The 23,212-nt window shown below is 37.7% G+C and overlaps 3 protein-coding genes across 4 annotated transcripts; 1 reads left to right on the top strand and 2 right to left on the bottom strand.

Moving 5' to 3' along the window:
• Nucleotides 1-728: 728 nt before the first annotated feature.
• LOC111347480 (cyclin-dependent kinase 8) lies at nt 729-11,733 on the bottom strand. Of its 2 annotated transcripts, XM_088730098.1 has the most exons (13): nt 11,528-11,733; nt 11,355-11,430; nt 11,041-11,151; nt 10,483-10,623; nt 9,794-9,851; nt 7,914-8,045; nt 6,966-7,109; nt 6,375-6,444; nt 6,021-6,093; nt 5,408-5,505; nt 4,372-4,456; nt 3,274-3,369; nt 729-1,787 (listed from the first exon to the last, which is right to left on the bottom strand). In XM_088730098.1, the coding sequence occupies exons 1-13, from the start codon at nt 11,689-11,691 to the stop codon at nt 1,632-1,634; spliced, it is 1,404 nt and encodes a 467-aa protein (XP_088586224.1). In that variant the 5' UTR covers nt 11,692-11,733; the 3' UTR covers nt 729-1,631. The 2 variants fall into 2 exon arrangements, with proteins under 2 accessions (XP_088586224.1, XP_088586225.1); XM_088730099.1 differs by lacking the exon at nt 3,274-3,369 and having other exon boundaries at nt 11,528-11,705.
• Nucleotides 11,734-11,881: 148 nt separating this feature from the next.
• On the top strand, nt 11,882-18,939 carry LOC111347483 (poly(A) RNA polymerase GLD2). Its single transcript, XM_022954723.2, has 3 exons — nt 11,882-12,472; nt 17,081-17,297; nt 17,809-18,939. Exons 1-3 carry the CDS (start codon nt 12,143-12,145, stop codon nt 18,264-18,266), a joined length of 1,005 nt encoding a protein of 334 aa, XP_022810458.1. The 5' UTR covers nt 11,882-12,142; the 3' UTR covers nt 18,267-18,939.
• A 538-nt stretch (nt 18,940-19,477) lies between these two features.
• On the bottom strand, nt 19,478-21,506 carry LOC111347482 (BTB/POZ domain-containing protein 6-like). Its single transcript, XM_022954721.2, has 2 exons — nt 21,144-21,506; nt 19,478-21,018 (listed from the first exon to the last, which is right to left on the bottom strand). Exon 2 carries the CDS (start codon nt 21,011-21,013, stop codon nt 19,670-19,672), a length of 1,344 nt encoding a protein of 447 aa, XP_022810456.1. The 5' UTR covers nt 21,014-21,018; nt 21,144-21,506; the 3' UTR covers nt 19,478-19,669.
• Between the last annotated feature and the right edge of the window lie 1,706 nt (nt 21,507-23,212).

Genomic DNA, 23,212 nt, shown 5'->3' with positions numbered 1-23,212 from the left:
GACTGACGTTTCAACAACCTGTGCGGAAGTCATCATCAGAGTCAAGTGAGTGATTGTCTACTGACAACAATCACTCACTTGACTCTGATGATGACTTCCGCACAGGTTGTTGAAACGTCAGTCACTGTCACCGACAACAGTCCTTCTCAGGACTACACTCACCCGGACGATCAGACTACACCTTCACATAAAATGACCATATCGTGAGAACAATGATTGTGCTCTAGTACAAGAGCCTGATCTTGTCCTTGAGCTTAGGGAAATCCTGATTATTTTGCTAACTGAAGTAAAAGTTCACAAACTGTTAAGTTAGGCAACCTCTGGTTTTCTTTTACTTTACTAGTGAAAGTGATTGAGGCGAAATTGTCCATCAGGACCGAAGTTTAATCCTACTAATTATTTTTCTATCTAAGATCGCCATTTAGTTAAAGGGTTTTAAAGCACATGAAAACTTGGTGATTTTTGGCATTTTTCTTTCTTTACAAGAGAATATTGGATAGGGGCGAAATATTTCATCATTCATTTCCTCTTGTATACTCAAAGGTTTCGAAAGATAATGTCTTCAAAAATTGACTTGCGTTTCTGAGAAACAATCTGTCGTACATCCGCTTTAGCTTTCATATCTAACGCAGGGTGATGACTACAAAACCAAGCTATCCTCGATTATAAAAATACTAAAAAATAATTATATCTTTACTGAGGCAGACAAAGTTTTGCAACTACTGACATTCTTTTAACAAAAATCTTTAACAATTTCATTTATTTGTACAGGGCAATATTTTGTTTTTCAATGGTCCTTATAGACAAGTGTAAGTCGATGGAAAAGTGGCAGTCACGAAGATTATGAGGACTTCGAGAGAGAGAAACAATGAAGGATCGCTTCTTCCCTGTAATACAAAAAAGTTTGTGGTGCCAACAGCATGTGCTGAAACGTTCAAGACAAAACAATTGATTTAATCTGAAGGAATGAAAGTCTGACATTGCACTAAATTTCAGGTGTTTGTTTGCCAGAGTAAAATGGAATTGCACGCCCTTGTTTTCCAAATGTAAACCAACATCCTCTCAGGTAAAACAATGCTGGCAAAATGAAACGTAGGTTACCAAATAAACCGCGTGCTTTAAATTTTCTGAGAACTCTTTAAAGGAAAATAATTCCATTACATCCATTTAATCTGCGATCACTGTAAGTAAAATGTCTGCGGCCTGAAAAAGATGTTAATGGCCCCTTGCCGTTGTGAAACTCGAAGTGCTCTGAGTGACACAGAACGACATCTGCAGCTTCCTAGTGTTCAGTGCCGTAACATACTGGGAGAAAACACCACATTTTAGCGAAACCAATGACTGTCGTCCAATACAATAATAATCACAATAAATCTTTATCCGAAAACAAATGACTGCGTATAAGCAATGAATCTATTGAAAGTGTACGTCTACCTAGAGAAGTGCACTTCTCAGAATCTCCCAATGCATTGATTCAAGTTTACCTCTCTAGTGACAGCTTACAAATCAACATAATTTTTGTTGATAGCGCGAATATGACACCACATGGCCCATTTTCACAACAAAGGGCACAACTATGAGTAGAAAATGTCCCAGCAAAACACTCTTAGTAACCAATTCGTTGTGCGAATTCAGAATTGCCTGTTGGTTGGGGTAGACTGATTCTGAGTGTTATTTGTAGGAAACTGCTGATGAAGGAATCGCCCCACGTGACTCGGCTGCTGACCGCCAGAGGACTGAGTCTGTTGATTATTTTGTCCTTGGAATTGGAACGATTGTTGCTTTTGCTAAGAAAACAAATAATAATACAAAGAAAATATGTTAGAGAGGAGATTTACCCTGTGATGACATGTCAGCAATAAAAATGACTAGAGACTAGTGACAAGAGGTATCTTGTTGAAACGTAAACCACCATGAAGAACACGAGAATAAACAACTTCTGACCATCAATGAGAATCAACTTGATATGCGATCGAATTCTCTAAACCAGTTACATGCGACAAGGAAAGATCAAGAGAATTTGTTGCTGAAGACATGATATTATGTTTGAACCAAGGGAGGATGAGATGTTCACATGTATTTGAGCACTGAACTAAGAAAAGTTTTGAGTTTGAGAGAGCACGTGTGAGTGAACACGGTTGGATCAATGTCAGTGTTTAAGCAAATGCGCACCTACCCCTCCCCCAACCTTGCAACGGTCAACTGATAACAAGTTGGGGATAATGCTGGGCTAAGGGAGGGGTGGGTTGCTCAGATACTGGGCAATGATAATCTATCAACAGGTACCGCCAAGCATGTACTTACACAGCGTTTTAACGTTACTTGCTTCATTAGCGTTTTAATGTACATTTAAATCATCAGCACATTCAAAAGCATATGAGTTTTCCTTTACTACCTTTACTACAAAGCTCAAGCTTAAGGGTAAGTTGTTGATTTTGAATCAGAGCCGATTTTTTTTTTTTTTTATTCAATTCTGTTTGTCAGCATACGTGTTGATTCAATTTTGCAGGCGCGTCCTGATTTCTTGCTGGAAATTACTTGTTAAATGTTGTCTCTTTCCATTTCACTTTTTTTGTCTTTTGTACGTTCGATTTTTGTTTTAGAAGTTGCCTTTTAATTGTTTTGTTGTGTTCACTTGTTTGTTTCTCAGTTGTTTGGTTGCTTATAATTGTTTCAAGTTTTTTTCTTCCTTTTTTTTTTTGTAACACAGCACTACTTTCTTAAAAAATATATTATTATCACTTTGTTTAGCATTGTCGCGCTTCCTGCGGGCTAAAGTGAAGAATTTGGTGAACAAAATATATTTTAAACCGATGAATAAATACCTGTGAAAAGTGAGAATCAGTAAAGCAACTAATAAACAAATAAGCTTTAAATAAACTCGGACTTTCCTTTCCTGAATAAACCCTTCCCTTACATGTTTTTATATCATAATCCGGGTCGTCCCCCAGACGATCACTAACGACCTAAACACAGGCGATCCCGACCTAATTGCTCTTAAGCGATGTCCGGGAAATGTATTTAATTTAGACTAGAATAAACGCAGACGATCGGAACGAGACTGGACTTTTAAATATACCTGTACAGCTATTATGCAGCGATGTTAACTTATATGTCAAACGAACGTGTGTCAGTGTGTTTAAAACGCGGTTGTTAAGGCTTCGATTACTGACCACGTGCATCAGGGAAACCCAGGGGCTCAATTCAGTGGTGCCCCCGAATAGCACATAGAACAGTCCCTATCACTGAAACAGTGACGTCATCATACATTACCTGATACTGTTCATTGGTGTGAGCAGGGACAACGCGCACTCTTTTAGCACTCGGCTGCCCGTTAGTGTCCGAGTTCTCTTGCTTGCCTGGGTTAGTCTGGAAGTGTTAATTCAAATGTTGGCCTGGCTTAGCGAGATCAAGACACTGTAATTTTCACTGTGTACCTCGTCTAATTCTGGCCTGCTACTGTCATCGTGGGAAGGGGAATGTGATTGGTTATGGAACGTTAAGGCTACATGCATGTGCTGACTAAAAACCACTATGAGTCGTGATGTTAGCTGAAATCACTCTGAGGTTATTTCCTCAGGTAAACTTGCTACATAATTCTTCCTTTTGTACGGTGTGATGATACTCTAGATAATAGTTTTGCTCATTGGAGGTATGCTGCGTCATGTAATAGTCGGTCGGGTTGATAAGCGAGGAATATATATTCAAATGTAGGACTAAAAGAAGGTTTGCAATCATTTTAATCGCATGGAAATGTTACCAGTCAAGAACTACATGTACAAAATTATACAGTAGTACATTTTTTCTTGTACTTTGTCATATTTGGGATGTTAAACACCTTTTCATAGCCTTTTACAACGGTGGAGTTAATAGGTATTCTGCCGCCCCTCCTGAATCTCTGTATGAATCTCTCTATGGGCATAATTATGCTCTGTATGGAAAACCAATTAATGTGTGCTAAAGGTATCAGCGTACAGTCAGGTCGTTTGGTAAAGAGAAGGTAATACATATCTAACGTTGGCCTAATACTGGATGATTATCAACAAATTCGTATGAACAATACATGTATTGTGGTGCCAATACCACAATAGGGCAAGGCTGTCAGGCCTCTCTAGCATATGGCTAACGTTGGCCCAATATGTCCCCAGGATACTGTGAATATAGTTACACGTGTACATGACTCTTCTCAAGGTGGTGCAGTGTGAACTTCACGTTGTATCAATAAAGCTGCATGTACGTAGATCCCATGTATGGTAAACGCCAAATGTAAGTCAGTTCGTTCCGATTAAAACGTTCTCAAGTAATGATTCCCTAAGCAACATTTTATTTGCTGAGCTTTACTGGATGATGAAAATGAGAGAATTTCATTACCTTTGCAGCGCTGGATTTGGAATCGCTGTCATCATCATTGAGAAATTCTCGTTTAGGATAAGGAATCGTCATTCCTCCAAACGCACTAAAATGAAACAAAAAAAAAATTTCACTCCGTGTACTATCTCCTTTCTTTCCCCAATGGTAACGCTATTGAAAACGTTTGCTCGCGATTGTTTGAAAGCAAAAATTATCAAGAAAATAACACCTATATTGTTAAGTCCCCTGTTAAGAAATGGTTAGCAACAAAAGTCTCCCCTCCACACATCACACACACACACACACACACACATCACACATACACCACACACACACCACACACACACACACATCACACACACCACACACACACATCACACACACATCACACACACACACACACATCACACACACACACACACACACACACACACACACATACATCCCACACACACACACACATCCCACACAGACATCCCTTACACCCACACACACACCCACCCACCCACCCACCCTCTCTAATAAGCCCTTCTCCGCCCCTCTCACCTGGAAAAAAAAACAACAGAGTGGTACTTTTATCGATACCTATATAATTAAGTATTTATCGATACTTACATAATAAAGTTTTTTTTTTCTTTTTCTTTTTTATTAATATTAATTTTTGCAGTGTATATGTTGTAATCATTTTTATATTTCGATTTTAGCTCAAATTTCTCTACTTTAATTGTACTTTTATATAAGACACATCTAGTATTTAGGACCTCTATGTAAACCACTATTGTGATGGAGCTTCCTAATAAAAGATTGTTATTATTATTATACTGATTCGGGTTGGGCAGCGATTCAGGACAAGACATACCAACCTATATTTGAAAGTGCGTGTGCCAAAGAGCGTTTAAAATATCAAAAAGAGCTTACCACTTGTGGCATTAACAATATATTAGCGATAGTTAAGAAGAAAAATTACCTCCCTCTAATATGGCCAGCATACGGGGGCCCCGGATATAACTCAGCCATCAACTCCAGAAGGCTTATCGGAGGGGTATATTTTACTTACTCTGGTGTTGGCAGTGGTTCTTCTTTGAAGTAAGGGTCTTGCAAAGCCTGGTCGGAGGTGATTCTCTTGTTTGGGTCCATTACTAATAACTTGGCCAGCTGTAAAATTGCAAAATATTAAAATTTTTATGCTTTTATTCTAGACCTTTTGTTTGGTGAGCAAGCGCTTCGCGACGTATTTCTACGTGAAAATCTTTGATAGATTTGTTCTGAGGGAATGGACGATAGGTAAAGGGGAAGCAGAAGGAAAGGTTAGAGGAGATATTAGCAGACGTCTTGCCCTATTACCGACCCACTTCTCCCTCTTTCCAGTCTAACCCTATATCAATCATGACGGCCAAGTGAAAGACTTCTTCACTGCAGGATATACAAAAGACAAGCTATATTGTTGTACATGTCAACTCGCACGTTCACGAAGTTATCACACAGTATTTGCAAGTAATTTAAAGATGCATTTACCATCTAGGCTGTTCGGAAATAATGAATCAAAGTGTTACAGCATCTCGTATGTGCATTACACGTTTTACATACATCTACGTAAAAATGGATAATAATCATCTCTCAAGAAGTGTGAACGTACGGGATACCAAACAGAAAAGACGAGAAAGTCTTACCAGTTGAAACGCTCTGCTTTCTTGTTTGACTTTGTGTTTCTCCATATATTTCCATAAACTAGCATTGACATAACTAAAAAAGGAAACAACAACAAAATAAAAAGACAATCCAAAAACTTATTGCGAGGAAATTGTGTTCTTGATGTACAAGTGTACAATTACGCTGAGGAATTTTGCTAATAAATAAACAACCCAAAACGTAAAGTGGTCCGAGGGACTTCTTGTTGTGGTTCGACTATGGCTTATCATTTCATCTACCATGTTGTCTAGGCCAATAAAAACTTGCGAATGGCATGATATTGCATAATACTCCAGTTTTAAAATAAACACGTTTAAACAGGTAAACAGACTTACTTAGTTTTTCTGAAGTCTTTTTGCAGTGTGCCATGTTCTGGCATTTTCCTGATGTCCTCCCAGTCTTTCTCTGAAAAATTAAAAAAAAGTTCCAAAGTGAGCTTTTGGAGACAGCGCAAACATTAATGAAGTTTAGTTTAGTTTAGTTTATTTAGATTCGCCAACCGGCAGGGACAGCGCAACAGCTTGCGCCAATTACTGCGGGCCCAGTAAACCCACCCATCCCACCCCAGGGGAGGACATCCATCACACAGTAATCTCGTGTGTGGGAAATCAACGTCTCCTGCCCCCAACCCTGCAGGAGACGGGACCTCCATTTATTCGTCCCTATCCGAGAAGACTAGAATATCTAACCATTTCTTGATGTTAAAGAAAGGTAGCATATTCTTCTCAATTATTTTAAGACCTTGAGCGTTGGTCCGGCCGGGGCTCCAACCCTCGACCTCCCGCACAAAAGTCCAGCGCACTATCCATTGGGCTAACTGGGCGGCGGTTGAAGAATGGATATAGAATGGAATTACATGAACGTGAACTGTACTTGCACAGGTCAGATCTGACTAGAGAAAACTGGCCCACTCAGAAAGGTCTCACCTTGTGGAAATCCCATCACATTAAAAATTCGATCAAGCTGTTCATGGTGATAAGGATTGCTTGTCTTGATATCTTCTTGACGACAGTGGAATATTGGTTCACACGTCAACAATTCAGCAAAAATACATCCTATTGCCCATATATCTGGAGAAATAGTGAAGCACAAAGAACTTAATTGCACAACTTAATAGTGGAAAAATGTATGATGAAATGTTATTCTAGACTTGCCATGTGGTAAAGAATTACATCTTAAAGTACACAAGAACCCCATGGTGTTAAGTACATGCAGCATGTAGTGTCTGCACTCAGTTCCATATCTCAGCAAGCTGAGAGCACACCAATGAATCCTAGACTGTGCAGAAACTTGAAATTGAATGCAGAAACTTGAGATTGAATGCAGAAACTTGAAATTGAATGCAGAAACTTGAAATTGAATGCAGAAACTTGAAATGGAATGCAGAAACTTGAAATTGAATGCAGAAACTTGAAATTGAATGCAGAAACTTGAAATTGAATGCAGAAACTTGAAATTGAATGCAGAAACTTGAAATTGAAAGCAGAAACTTGAAAGGAAATGCTCATCAGCAAGAAGAATGCATACTTGTAGTTACACGTTCCCACAAAAATAATTTCTTTCCCAGTGATGTCTACAAAGTATACAATGCTTTTAGTAGAAGCTTAAAATGCAATCTGGTAATTCTTTGAAAACTTTATTTGTGCAAAAACTTCATGAAAGCTGCTCTCAATCACTTCATTGCTTACAACGATGGTGAGTCAGGGATCAAGTTAAAAATGTTCAAGCCTCAACTCTTTTCAAGCCACCCAACACCTTCAAATTTTTAAAACATTCATTACTATCATTTTGTAAAATAGGTTTTCCAGAGTTCTAAAATATTTCTATCAAATATAAACGTTTGCAACTCTCATTAACAGCGATATTTTGTGTACCTATAGCTTTTGTGTAATGTCTGGCACCCAGCAATAACTCAGGGGCTCTGTACCAGAATGTGACCACCACAGGATCCAAATCAGCCAGAGGTTTTAACGGAGCATTGAACAGCCTGGCAAATCCCATGTCAGCTGATGAAATAATGAAAAATTTGTACAATCTAATTTCAGTATGAATATCAATGAAATAGAGGAATTTCTCCTGATTCTAACATTATCAACCCTGTGTGCAATAAACATGCTATTAAACCTGTTATTCCAAGATCTCATTATTTGCTAATTCTTCTTTAATTGTCTGTCATACGATCCTCATGATGTTGGTTTTGGAGAATTTGGTTTTGGATAAGTTAATAATCTCTTTATCCACTAACTAAATGCAATAGTAGTTGTGCTTCCTAAATGTGAAAAGATATTATAGAAATTACTTGTTACCATGGATTTATTAACAAAAATATTGTGTTGCGGACGTGACCAAAATTTGTTGCAGACGTGACATTTTGGGGATGTTCAGGAAAGAGCTTTTCATTCACCACTAATAACTTTCAGAGTAATCCCACTGAAGTAAAAATGCTGTTTTTATTGCTTTTATCTGTAAATTGGGAAATAAATAATATATATAAGAAATAAAAATGTGTTGCGGATGTGACCAATATTTGTTGCAGACGTGACATTTTGGGGATGTTCAGGAAAGAGCTTTCCATTCACCACTAATAATGTTCAGAGTAATGCCACTGAAGTAAAAATGCTGTTTTTATTGCTTTTATCTGTAAATTGGGAAATAAATAACAAATAATATATAAAAACTTTGATGGTCTAGGTCATTCTGTGCGTCAAAGGGCATCTATATTTTGGACAATTGTAAAAAAAGTGATAGCTTTACATATATCATAATATGTCTATAATTATCATTTGTGTCATTAAATATCAACATATCTTCTCATGTTTGAAAATTTTATGAGGTTTTCTGGGTTTTTACAAATGTGTCATGTCCGCAACGGTCATGTCCGCAACCCGATATCTCTTAAATAGTTGACAAATTTGAGCAAGCTGGGGTGTCAAAATTATCATAATACTTAACTATAAGTGCAGCATAAATAAGACCTGAAACAGTTGAGAACCTACACAGAAATTAAATAAATGTTGCTCTGAGTCATACCCTGAAGGTATGACTCAGTCCGCAACACTTTTTATGTCTTTGTACGCCTGAGGCATTAAATGTTTGAGAATTTTTTTCTTTTGGCATTGAAAGGCCCATCCTAGTGAGTAGTTAAGATCTCAAAATCTGATTCATAGCAATCAATTTCTTTGAGATATAGCAAATTAGATATTGGTATGTAAAATGGCTTATTCGGTTAATAAAAACCCTAAAAAACAATGGTGTCACACACCCTGGGCATGGCCACTGCTGCCAATCTAGATTTGGATTCTTATAGAACTATGTATAAGCTTTCATTAAAAATAAGTTTCGCTCTCATATTTTGAATTTGAAAATCTGTCAAATTTTCATGTCTCATGTAGAATAACCCGTATGCAGTTTTTTTTTTTTAAGGTTTTCAATTCACAGGAAATTTGAACTAACCAAAAGCAATTCAAATCAATAGTTGTTTTAGGAGTCACATCCGCAACACACTTTGAAAAATTATTTTCTCTGGATCTCTAAGAGATAGTCAAAATGTTTTCTGGAAAAATAAAAGGTACTTCAGGGGTAATTTTTAAGACATGACTCATTTCAATTCAAATAGTTTGGATCTGGCTTTAGGAGACATTTAATACTCAAATTTTGCCTCTAAATGTCACGTCCGCAACGTGGAATTGGCCTTATTCATTTTTCTCTATTTCCATCAAAAATTTCTACGATGATCAGCAATTTTACTACTAACCAATTTTCACTCTTCCTTTTTCTGGCCCTTCACCCATAACAAGTATATTGGCTGGTTTCTAAAACAGTAAACAAAGGGAAAAAAAAAATTACAGCTCAATCTAAATCTAAGTCAGCTGGTGTTACATTCTAGCAGATGTTTTAATAAAAATAACTTTGAATTTTCCTTTCACTTGATCAATTTAAAATTCGATTTGGTTAAGTCAGTGAAAATTCACATTTGCCCCCCGTTAGGTAAGCATCCTGGCAGATGTGCCTCCTGACCAGCACCCTTTCAAACATATGTTTGCAGCAAATCGCTAAAAACAACAGGCATTTATCCTTAACCTGAAGCATGTCTATAATGGTTTGGGGGTTTTTTGCTTAGTTTTTCTTGTTTTTCTATCAAATAAAAAGCAGTTCAATTTTCAGGAAGGTAAAAAAAAAATGTCATTTTAACTGAGAACAACATGTAACTGAAACACTTTCACAAGTATGTATTTCTTCACTCATGTCAAGTATGTGTATTGTTTGAGTTTGTACTACTCATGGCAAATTAGAATTTTATTTTTCTTGGGGCCACATTATATTATGTTAATACAATATCACATCTTGGATAAGAGAAAGTGTAATTTATAACAAAATTGTACTCGCCAAAAACTACATGTCCTACAAACTATGCAATAAGATGTTGTCATTATAGATAGTTACCAAGTCTCTATGCAGAACCCAGTTAGAATGAAGATAATGGATGCCATCCAATATCTGATAGAGCAAAGACTTAACCATTCCTTTGGGCACAGGGACAGCCTTCTTTTGGGCCTTGGATGCTCTATGATATTTGATGATGTGCTTTGGGAACAGATGAAAAGAAAATACCACAGTACACATAATCTAAAGGATTCACCTTGAAGTATTCATCAAAAAAATCACGGTATGCACAATTGGTTATCCTTTCAAATGGAAATGTGTTCTTTTTTTCAGGAAGTCACAGTACTTGTAAAATTTACCACCTTCAGTATTTCTTAGTATTGCCCAAAAATTGCTTGGAATTCTTGAAAATTCAGCCACTAAAGGGTTCCTCTACCAGTTTGAAAATTTCTCATACAGTGTACCTGTAGTCCTTAAAATTAGGGAAAACACTGGTTATAAGCTACATGTGAAAAGACAAAAGCTCAGCTATTTAGATATTTGTGCATGTTTTTCTTCTCACGGGATGAATTTTGGTTGAAAAAAATCCAAAGCTAAAAAAGAAGATTTACCACTCACCCATAGATCGTGCTCTGCAAAATCAAAAAGAAGCCAAACTTTCCTATCAGCATGCGACAGAAACACACGTTGCAAGGCAATTACATTTGGATGTTTCAACTCTCTAAGAAGCTGAATAAAAAAAAATACATGAAAACATTATCACAAGGTATGATCACAAATGTGATGTCTGACTTATAATCTCCACTTTTTTAGGCTATAACCACCAATAGAAAAAAATTAAAACAAAACTGGTTCGCGCACACATGTACACGATTACTTCGAATTCGTGCTTTTATTCATTTGCCGACAACATAAATGTCTTGATGACTCACTGCTATCTCACGGCAAGCTGACATCGAGATCCCTGTTCCTTCGATCTGCTTAAGGGCGAAATATTTCCCATTTGGACTGGCAATAAAAGCAAACAAAACCAATAAGACGACTGTAAAATAACGAATTGATGTAAACAGCCTCGAATGCAATTAGCACTTGTGTATGTTCTTACCAATCTTTTTGTTTAGCTTTATAAACGTGTCCATAGGTTCCTCGACCTACTTTGCAACCTTCAAAATCAAATTTATCCTCTACTCTTTCCCTCTGCTCGTTCGTTTTCAGTTTAAATTCAAAATCCATGACTGAAAAACAAGTACTTCTTTCATGGGCCAACATATACTGCCGCCATGTTTTTATTATCCTAGCTGAGCCTCGATTTTGTGGTTCTGTGCTTTACCGCTGGTTTCCAGTCTCTACATGATAAAAACAAATACAGATACAAACTTAGCACAATTTTCTCAGCAGAATCAGACTTTGCGGCTTCTTCTGATGAAGGAAGGGATTTAATTTGGCAATATATGCAAAATTTTTAATGCAGACTGGTTGTTTGTTCAAGTTATTACCGTTGTTGTTGTGGTAATCGTTATTTGTTCCTCAGCACAGGACACATCGTCGTTGGGTCTACTAAGCAAGGCCAAGCGAATTTGAACTTTTACATCTTAGCCTCCCGTCCCCGGAAAATTTTCTCATTCACTGTCTAGCCCCCGGTAAGTGGTCTAGCTGCCAGTTCTGAGAAAGATCTATTGTCATTTCTATTTCCGGGAACCAAGTGTTCACTTCATAACAAATGATGGCGGCATTTGCGTTTGCACACCCGCGAGATTTACTTACTTGCGATATCATTCAGAAATACGAATCTGTGAAAGAAAGTAATGCAACCACAAGAAAGAAGAAAAGATGGTGTGAGGGTTTAGAGCAAAACATAAAACAGATCTATCCAAATCGAAAACTTATCTTGGTCGGGTCTTCGACAACAAGCTTTGCAATCGAAGGTTGTGATGTCGACTTGGCCCTCATTCGTACGGAAAGCCAAACATTTTACGACTTTGAGTCGGGATTACAGATTCTGAGTCGAATCCGAGGTGCTTTGAACTCAAGACCATCATTGAATACTGAGGTAAGGTTTTCAACCGATCACACTTGTAATACTTGGGGTACTTGTTTGTAAATATTAATCATGCGTCAGCTTATTATGCAATTTCTTGCAGAATAATGTTCAACTTTTAAGCATTCAAATATTGTCGCTTATATGCGACGCACTGTCTTGGGAAAATTGAAGTCTTTTGCTGAAATAAGATTGCAATGAAATCAATAGTTTCGATAGGTCGTGTCTTGACTTGTCTTTGACTAAGGCTTATATCATGCAAGTCTCGCCTGCAATGACTCTGCAAAATACTGTCCAAGTTATGCAAGAGAGATTTTCAAGAAAAAAAAAACAACATTCTCTAGACTTGGTTAGTTGATAAACTCGCGAGATAATTTCAGTGAAAGAAATCCTACTGTGAATCACCGAAATACCATGATTTAAAACTCGATTTGCTTATTCCCACACAATTCTCTCACTTACAGCGGTGGTGTAATTCTTATTTCAAATCAATTTTTTTTCAGTTGCTTGTAAAACTGCCATTTCATTATAGACTCAGTAGGCACTCTCTCTTATCTCAAAACGATCGCTGCAATATAATTTACAGAAATTCAACCTTTTATTAATGTTTAATTTCCGGCTTTCATATCTCACGTGAGGTGACCTTCACTGGCCATAAATATTTGCATTAAATTTCCTTTTTGAGACGTACAATTCTTTCTCTCTGTTTCGATTAGAATCACATAGTACTTTAAGCTCTTCTATCGTATTGGCTACTGTTGCACATTAACTATTCCCGTAGAACAAGAGCAGAACGGCAAACCAAACGATAGAAAGAGTGAACTTCCACACTTCACATGTTCAGCGTTCGCCTTTCTTTTTACATCACGCTCTCACGGTTGAAGCCATGCCTCGATGGTCTTATACCAGTATAATTGCACTTCCACTGAGGCAACGTAAAAAAGGTGGTTTAGGGTAGGAAGTGAATCATCTTCCTCTGCAAAAGCAGTCTTATCATATGCTCGTGGAGTAAACATGGCAGGTGTGGTACGCGCAAGCTGGGAAGTCTATTCGACCTCTTTGCTCTTCTTAGCAAGTATTCCTCTTATTATCTTGAAACTAACTTAACAAACAATTGTTCGAGACCCTGTGGTAGAAGTAACTGTATATAGCTATGACTGAGGAATGTATATCTTTTTGAATTCGTACTTGGGATGATTTTTTTTTTTTTTTTTTAATTAATCATTGAACCAGTAAGATAAATGTTCGGTATACCTTTTGAATTGCCTTTGCGTTTGCGAATGTGTGGTTGCAGATGAGAAGAATCGATACCTACAAAGCTAATGGTACTTCCACAAGTTCTATTTACTTAAAAGTCATGTTAAATAAAACAATTAAGAGCAAATGTTTGAATTGACCGAGTGAAAATCGAAAAATGTGGCACATGATCGAAAAATTGAAAACCTTCATATTTTGCCCAGAGATACCTTTTAGTGAGCTTAGAAACGTGGTTAGGTTTTTTTTTTTTTCCCAGACTTGCTTCTTTATCCTAGAAAATTCACCAAAACTGAAACGAGCGTCGGTAGCCGTAAAATGGTGGAAATCAGTGCCCTGAGTAGAGGCAAATGAACTTTGCTCATGAAAAGCGCAAAAGAAAGGAAGCTCATATCAAGTTGACAAATTTGTATAGGAGGGATTGAGGTATACGTAAGTCTAAAACGGGACCGTTTCATTTAATTTTGAAATCACGGAACGCTTTTAAAAATCACCAATATTTCAAAATCCAAATATCGCATTTTGTAGCACATTTTCAATTACCATTGTCGCCATGCGGTATAACTCAGAATCGGTTTAGGTTAAGCTCATGATAAGTGAAATAGTTTGGGGCTTTTCATTTCCGCACGGAAAAACCAGGCTGAACTTTGTGAAAATCGCAACATCGTCATTTTCGTCACGACATAATCTAACTAGGCACCCCGTGGTTAAATCCGGAATTCCAAGCACAATTTAGAAGTTAGCACCGTGGTCGATCAGGAAATCAATACAGTAAGCTAGCCTTGCGTAGCTAACCACGGCAGATTGGTTTTTATCTCTGCCTTCGTTTCAAATTATCATCCATTTCCCATGGCGGAATTGTTTACAATAACACATTCCTTAAGCTGGCGGCGGGCGTCTATCTTTCTTTGGGTATTCGAACAGCTATAAGTCTTAAGAAAGTTCTGGGGTAAACTTGAGCTTCATTGTGGACTTGAAAGAGGGCAATTCAATGATTTATAACGGCAGGTCAAATGTTCTTTGCCGAAGACGTTGAAGACGGGAAGCAGTCTGTGTGTAGATGTGACACACTCAAGCATTGGTCACGCAAGGCTGAAATTATTTCAATCTTGTTCCCATCTTGTAATTGTACGGCCACGAATATCCATGAATAGTGTTTCTAACAAACTTTTCTATATTATAATTTTTCTTATTAGTTAGTCATTGCTGTGAAACTTGTTAACTTCGCAGCGGGGAGTACCTAGAAGAGCTAATAGGCAGAACGCGAAACAACAAATAGCTATAAAAGGAAATAGACATTTTCAATTGACATTTCTTTTTTTAGATTTTGACGTTCAAAATATGTTGAATTGGTGTCAGTGACGTTATACACCAATTAATCGCAGCTTCAACATCCGGGGAAATCCACAGGCTTTTGACTATCGTCCTTTGAACCATGCCTGGGTAGGGTAGGGAATTGGAAACGGAAGCGTCGAGTCTTTCCGGTGGAATACTGGTGGTTTAACTTTAAATATGGAATTACTTAAGCGGATGGCTTTAGGAACTTGAATAGTCAAATAATTTGCTGGGCGTGCCTTTTACGAAAGATGTGACGATGTAATGAGGGTCTCAATGGAAAGATGGCTTTCACACCGAACGGTTACATTTTTTGGCCATTTTATACGGCTAATGCGAATTATTTTACAGTTACCTTATTTTTAGGACTTGCGGTTAAAATTTTTCAATTTTTACCTCCAAAGGCTAATTTTTTTCCGTTTTACGACTAACAGTTAACCCCATTGAGAACCACTAAGATCTACCTGGGCATGGCATTTGAACATGATTTTTGGCCTAGGGGGGCTGGAACCAATCTTCAAAAGCTAGAATTCCTGAAGGGAGGCGATGTTGAAGCTTTGAATTGATCGATGCATCATGTTTTCTTCTAACATAATACTTACAGTGTCCCTCCACCTAACGATGTCATCTGTTTGATAATAAACACCGAGAAAAATCGTGCCACAGTGTCTTCTTTCACTCACGACTGAGTCTAATGATGTTCCGTTAAAAGTTAACATATGGGTTTTCAACGGGGGAGGGGGTGGGGTCAAGTCCTCCAACAGTTGTATCTCTCAGCTTTTCAGTGAAACACTCTTCTAAGGTAACACATTCAATATTTATCTAATGAACTAGTTTTTTAGAAGTGTTATTCTCGTGGCCCAAAAAACCGCAAGAAGGGAACAATCCAATGTGTTTTTTGTATTTGTAAATATTTCGACCTTGCGTGACAAACGCTTGAGTGTGTTGAATTCATTGTAGTATCAGATAGCTTCCTGTCTTCAACATCGATCTTCGGCAAAGAACATTTCACCTGCCGTTATATATGATTGAATTGTCCTCTTTCAAGTCCACAATAAAGCTCAAGTTTACCCCAGAACTTTCCTAAGACTTATAGCTGTTCGAATACCCAAAGAAAGACAGACGCCCTCGCTAGCTTAAGGAATGTGTTATTGTAAACAATTCCGCCATGGGAAATGGATGAGAATTTGAAACGAAAGCAGAGATAAAAACCAATCTGTCGTGGTTAGCTACGCAAGGCTAGCTTACTGTATTGATTTCCTGATCGACCACGGTGCTAACTTCTAAAATGTGCTTGGAATTCCGGATTTAACCAAGGGTGCCTAGTTAGATTATGTCGTGACGAAAATGACGATGTTGCGATTTTCACAAAGTTCAGCCTGGTTTCCGTGCGGAAATGAAAAGCCCCAAATTAATTTTTTATACCCTCGAAAACAACACTATTTTCACTTATCATGAGCTTAACCTGAACCGATTCTGAGTTATACCGCATGGTGAAAATGATAATTGAAAATATGCTACGAAATGCGATATTTGGATTTTGAAATACTGGTGATTTTTAAAAGCGTTCCGGGATGTCAAAATTAAATGAAACAGTCCCGCTTTGGACTTAAGCCTTATCTCATTCCTCCTATACAAATTTGTCAAATTGATACGAGCTTGCTTTCTTTTGCGCTTTTCATGAGCAAAGTTCATTAGCCTCTACTCGGGGCACTGATTTCTGCCATTTTACGACTACCGACGCTCGTTTCAGTTTTGGTGAATTTTCTAGGATAAAGAAGCAAGTCAAGGAAAAAAAACCTTACTACTTTTCTAAGTTCGCTATAAGGCATCTCTGACTGAAATATGAGGATAGTCATTTTTCGGTCGATGTGCCACCTCTCACGCGGTCTTGAAAAAAACTCGCTCTTAAAATCATTCAGCTTTAAATTTTTCAATGCATTTTAGTCCATTGTTGCTGCGACGAGAAAGGTTTTCTTCTTCCTCTTTGCATGACTTAAAAATCTAACGCCCCATTCGAAATAATTTCAGCTGATCAGTTCTGCAGTTGTTCCCATATTAAAACTCAAAGACCGCAGTGAAGGACTCGAGGGAGATATTAGTGTTGATGTTCAGAATGCCATATTTAACACATATCTGCAAAAGTGTTATGGCACAATGGATCCCAGGGTCGCTCCTTTGGTGACGACCATCAAGTACTGGGCTCAAGTATCTGGAATCACTGGAGCACTTTATCACAAGCTTTCTGGTCAGTGACGTGACGTGACTACTTACTTCACCACAGTTCATTACTGTTAATGATATTATCTAATTTAACATCTTAAGGCCTTCGTTATCATTGTTAGTATTGTTATTCCTCAAAACAAAGGTATTTTCACAAAGTAATTAATACCCAACACTGGCGCACGCTTCTAAAGGCAAAAAATATACGTCCTCATTTATAATAGCAGTTTTAACAAGAATGTTGAAGAGCATTAACATGGTTCATACAATTCTTCTCTTGACACCTCGTTCAGTGCAATACACCGTTTTCCTTTACAGTCTTCTTAAACACGTATACGTTAATGACAATACTCCCCCTTTTCTACGTACTTAATTGTTATGCAGGGAACTCGTTTTCAAAGGCAACTTCAGCAATGAATAATTTGGGGTCCTTTGAAAAAGTGCTTTGCTTTACGAAAAGCCAGGAGTATTTAAGCCTATTTGCTTCTTAAAAAGTGCATCTCTTATTTTAGTTTCCTTTTCTTTCTCTCAAAAAGGTTTTGCTATAGTTCTGTTAGTGATCTACTATTTGCAAAGAGGCTGTAGTCCACCCGTCCTTCCATCCTTACAGAAATTGAATCCAGCTCACTTTACCACATCTTCAAGCGCCAGCAGTACTGCAGAAAAACTGACCAGTGACTCTCTCCCAGCGGTTGTTACCTCATATAATTCAACTAATACAGCGACTCTTGGAGACTTGCTGGTGGGATTTTTCAGTTTTTACTGTGACTTCGATTGGCACCAAGTATTATCTGTTCGTCTTGCGGGCCCAAGGAGAGTGCCTTCTGATAAAAAGTGGACCCGTCCTTACATCCGCATCGAAGATCCTTTTGATCAAAAAAATGTCACACGCGCCGTTTATATGTTCCCACAATTCAGTGACATTAAGCGGGCGTTTAAAACAGCAAAAGGAAAGCTAGCATATGGTAGTTGTCGTTTGCATGAAATACTTTAGTTTTAATCTGCACCCTAAAGGTAAAAATTCATTCGAGTCTTGATTCACATACTCATAAGAGTGTGTTTTCGATCAAATACTAGGACTTTTTTACTCGATAAAGCAGGTTCTAAACTGTTTTGTAAAAAAGGACACAACTGGACAAAAAGTAACCCTGTTACCTAAATAGTTTTTTGTACGAATGACTACAAAACACACCAAATGCAAGGTACAAAGTTATGAAGAGAATCCTCCAAAGAAGTGTTCTCTAACATTATCCTTCCTCCGCCAAGAGACAGGAAACGGAATTGAATGGATGGCAATTGACACCCGCCACCGTTTCTGAATTTGAATAAGAACTTCTAATCGAAGTGATGGTTGTCAAGCCAGTCTTTTTAGAATTTAACTGAATTATTTTTGATGTTTCACTGACCTCGTGGCTATTGTAATCATGGACTTGAAATTTTTAGAAAATTTTTGCCACACATAACCTATGGTAATACCATAACTTCAGCTATATGAAAAAGACAATCGTCAGCAGGACAAAGTAATGGGGAAAGTTCTCAGATAAGAGTAGTGAGGGTGCCAAAGTAACTGCGTTAATGAGTCATACGTAAACTGATTGAGCTCGAGTAAATCGATAGTTCGCACCTGTCGCACGATTGAGAATAAATCATTTGTTTGCACATGTTGAGAGCATTGCAACTTGATTTTGTCACAATTCGATTTCCACCCATCAATTTCCAACATCTTACGCTTCAGTATCAGAGCATTTGTTTTTCACTTCCGAAAATATAAACTGAAAGAAAATAGAGTGATCAAAGTATTATTCATGACAACTCCGCAATTTTTCTTTGGGATTCACTGGGCAATATCTCTTATCAAAATCCCCAGTGTACTTTCTAGATACTTTATGATACGCGGTACTTTGAAATCGTCAAGGCAAAGGTGATAAAAAAAAAAAAGCTGCAAGATATATGCGATCAATTATCACAATAGCAAATTTCATTTTCTTGCGGCTTGTTCCTCGCTAGATTTGTTTTCGTGTTCTTTTCGTCTTTACAAAAAAGATTTCTGTCCTAAGTTTACGACTTACCCCAGTATGATCAGCACTAGATTGTTTAAGACTTCTGAAGGAGATTTTTAGACTCACCCCCCGTATCATACTATAAGCAACATGTGTTAGGGGGTCTAAGCAGAATATCTCAGAGTTGAGGCAAAACAATAGTAACTAAAGCAACGAATTTCAACTTTACTCTCACTTTTTTGCTCCCTTACAAGGTAATCACGGTTGGGGTATCAAGATGACATCCCACACAATTCATAGTCCTTTTTTAACTCTGCTCATGCACATCATGTTTTCTCGGATCTGATTTATATGATAATACAAAGTACAAGCTTACACACAATGCAACGTCTGCAATTTACTTTAATTTATACGCAAACTCAGCAAATTGCCTTTCAGCAACATCACTACGATCTCGTCTAAAAATATTAGTGGATTTTCGAAATGAGGAAGTACGGCGAGTACGTTCTTTGTCAAACTTTTTACCTTTTCCATAACAGGATGCTGAACCCTTAAAATCAGCCGTGAAGGTGTAACTTTTATTTGCTCGCACAGTAGGTGCAGGCTCAAATATTACGTCAAAGCCGTGATAGTTTCCCATGTCGCTTTCCATAGGTATAGATGAAAAAGTGCCCCTCACAGTGGCCACATTCAAACCGTAATTATCACAGAGTATTAGTTCTACATCATATTCTTTGTCCTCACTACCAAATAGTCGAACGGCCTGAAGTTCTATGGTCTTGTTAACCGAAAGAGTACATGTAATTTTATTAGGGATGTAGTTTACGAAAACGCCTGGCTTGAAATAATTTTTGAAAGAGTCCAACCACCCCCGTTGTGGCCCACTTCTTTTACTTTCAAGAAATCCAACTAGATTAGGAAGCACGCCATTAAAGTACTTCATCATGTTGTAAGCTTCTTTAGGTGTCAATATCTCGCAGTCAAGAACAACCTCGACGAACTCTTTCTCTTCCATGACCGGGAAACGAATATTTCCAACAATCCTTTCTCCAAGGACTCTTCTCTTCACGGACCCTTCTAGTGCCAGATTTTTCTTTTCACATTCATGTCCAGCCCAGCAGTCCACAGCTTTAAATAACTCCACTTCTGTAACTTTCAAAGAGTCTCTCTCCACTAGTTCCTCCAACAAAGATTTCTCGACTGTTGCGAAAGCAGCCGCTTTCACAGCTTCGTCTCCATGTTCATCAATCACTTTCCAGCATTTTTCCACCAGTTCTTTCGCTTCATATTTCTGTGCTACCTGCAGGACATGAAACACGTTTGATGCATCCACATTCTCTCCAAGAAGTTCCATGCACTTGTCAACAAGAGAAAGAAACATATATTTCTTCGCCAAATACAACACTTGCATAACATTGTCCGCATTCAAGTGCACTTCATCGCTGTAAATAAAGCGGAACAGCTCCAATACGCCTCGATATTCGCAGTCAGAGATGTTGATGGAGTCTTTTGTCTCTGCTAGTTCACCGTAGAACATGGCGTAAAATACTGGGCTGCTGATCGCCAACACGAACTTGTGAGCTGGAATCGTCTTCATGCTTTCACTTCCGGCCTCAGTGTCTCGCACAACAAACTTCACATCGCTCAAGAGCTCGTTGTTGAACATTAACTTACATCTTTCTCTGATCGTACACCTTTCCATCTCACTCCAGTAATCTTGGCTGACTACAGCAAGAGCCATACTTCCTGAAAGATTAATTCCAACGGAGTCAGATATCAAACAGTCGCTTCGTTCTAATTTAAAGAGTAACGGCAGCCCTGAGAGTCACGAAAGATGGATAATACTGTATGCTTGACCAGCAGCCACTTACTTATCGAGATATGTCATGTAGACTATACTCATATATGACCAATGTCAAATAAGCTGGCTCTACCCTCGGACTGTCTCCAGAAGTACAACAACACTCATCGTCTGCAGCTGGTACAACTATCTGCATTGTCTACAATAGATACGGACTCGAATATATGATCATCATCGGTCAAAGAATGATTTTTTCCAGGACTACGCATTAGGGGAAGGTCTCATATGAGAGTAAAGGCAGTGCCACATGACTAACAAATGATGAATCGCCAGTTATGGGGAAAGAGATGAGTCGATGACACGATTCGTAACACAACTGAGGCTTTGGTTGAACTGTTGAAACGACTACAGAACGAGTGGGCTTACAGACTCAAGTAGAACCGCGCGGGACCCGAGGCCACGCATGCCTATAACTAATGTACCGCTGTCCGGTAATGGCGCATGAGGGCAACACGGGAAGTTGGGCTGAGTGCAGTAACAAAGCTTACACAATCCCTTACCCTGCTCCAGTATGAGCTGAGTAAATCGATGGCTTGCGCTTGTTGTACGAATAAATCGTTCGTTAGCTGGTTTTTTTTACGTTGCATGCGACTTGATTTTGTTAGGAAGCGATTTCTACCCATCAATTTCCTACATCATCTGTTCCACTTAAAAATATTTTTTTTATCATTTCAGAAAAAATGTCATGAAATATGATATTGATCAAACTCTTGCTTATGCATGGACAACTCCGCAATTATCCTTCGGGAAGCTGAAGGGTAGTCTTTCTTGACAACATCCCCGTCACCAACATCCTCGTTCTGGATAATAATAATAATAATAATAGTAATAATAATAATAATAATAATAATAAGAATAATAAAAATGATAATAATAATCTCGTATATTTCCAAATTAATTGATACGGAACACATCTGTTAAATTCGGTTCTCTAGGATCAGACTCTTATCAGACCCAAACTAACTTTAATAACAAAAACGACCTACAAAAAAAAATCGCGAAAGCAACTAAAAAAAAATAAAAAAATAAAAAAATAAAAAAAAATAAAGCCTTTAGGATTTAATTTAGTTATTTATATATTTTTATGACACTCTTATCAAATCACTCGTAATCAGGTTCTCTTTTTTGCATAAATTATTGTGTAATTGTCATAAGTTTTAGTCGATGCCGTGGCTGGTTACGGTTTGCCGCCCAGCCTAAGCTTTTAATCTTTACTCTCGGCATCCAGACGTTTGTACTGCATATAATAATAACAATAATAATAATAATGATAATAATAATAATGATAATAATAATAATGACAAAAATAATAACGATGATAATAGTAATGATGATAATAGTTATAATGATAATAATAATAATGATAATAATAATAATCGAACAACAACAAACATATGAAATATATGAGTGAACTGCGGTTATGAGACGTATATAAGAACGATCCTTCGCAGTAAAGCAATATTATCCTTCGCAGTAAAGCTCTAGTATCGCTCTAGGTCAGTGGTTCGAATCCCGTACAGGCCTGAAATTTTTTTCAGGTCTGATTTCCACTATTGCTCAAATAGTGCTTTACTGCGAAGGATCGTTCTTATATACGTCTCATAACCGCAGTTCACTCATATATTTCATATGTTTGTTGTTGTTCGATTTATCATCTACGGGTTTATATCGAATTAATTTGATGGCCTGCTCCCAGTTGGCTTGTTAGCTCAATTGGTAGAGCGCTGCACTAGTATCGCAGAGGTCAGTGGTTCGAATCCCGTACAGGCCTGAAATTTTTTTCAGGTCTGATTTCCACTATTGCTCAAATAGTGCTTTACTGCGAAGGATCGTTCTTATATACGAATAATAATAATGATAATAATAATGATTACAATAATAATGATAAAAATAATGATAATAATAATAATGATAATAATAATAATGACAATAAAGAGAAAGAAAGGCGACCATATTCTTTGTCGGAACCTATACCTTTTCCATACCCGGATGGTGGACCTTTAATATCAGCTCCGAAGAAGTATCATCTATTTCCAGGCAAAGTAGGCGCAGGCTTAAATATCAATTCAAAGTCGTGAT

Source organism: Stylophora pistillata, chromosome 8 (genome assembly GCF_964205215.1).
Source record: "Stylophora pistillata chromosome 8, jaStyPist1.2, whole genome shotgun sequence".
Lineage (NCBI taxonomy): Eukaryota > Metazoa > Cnidaria > Anthozoa > Scleractinia > Pocilloporidae > Stylophora > Stylophora pistillata.
Note: the sequence above shows the minus strand (reverse complement) of the source record. Positions and strands in the feature narration are given on the sequence as shown.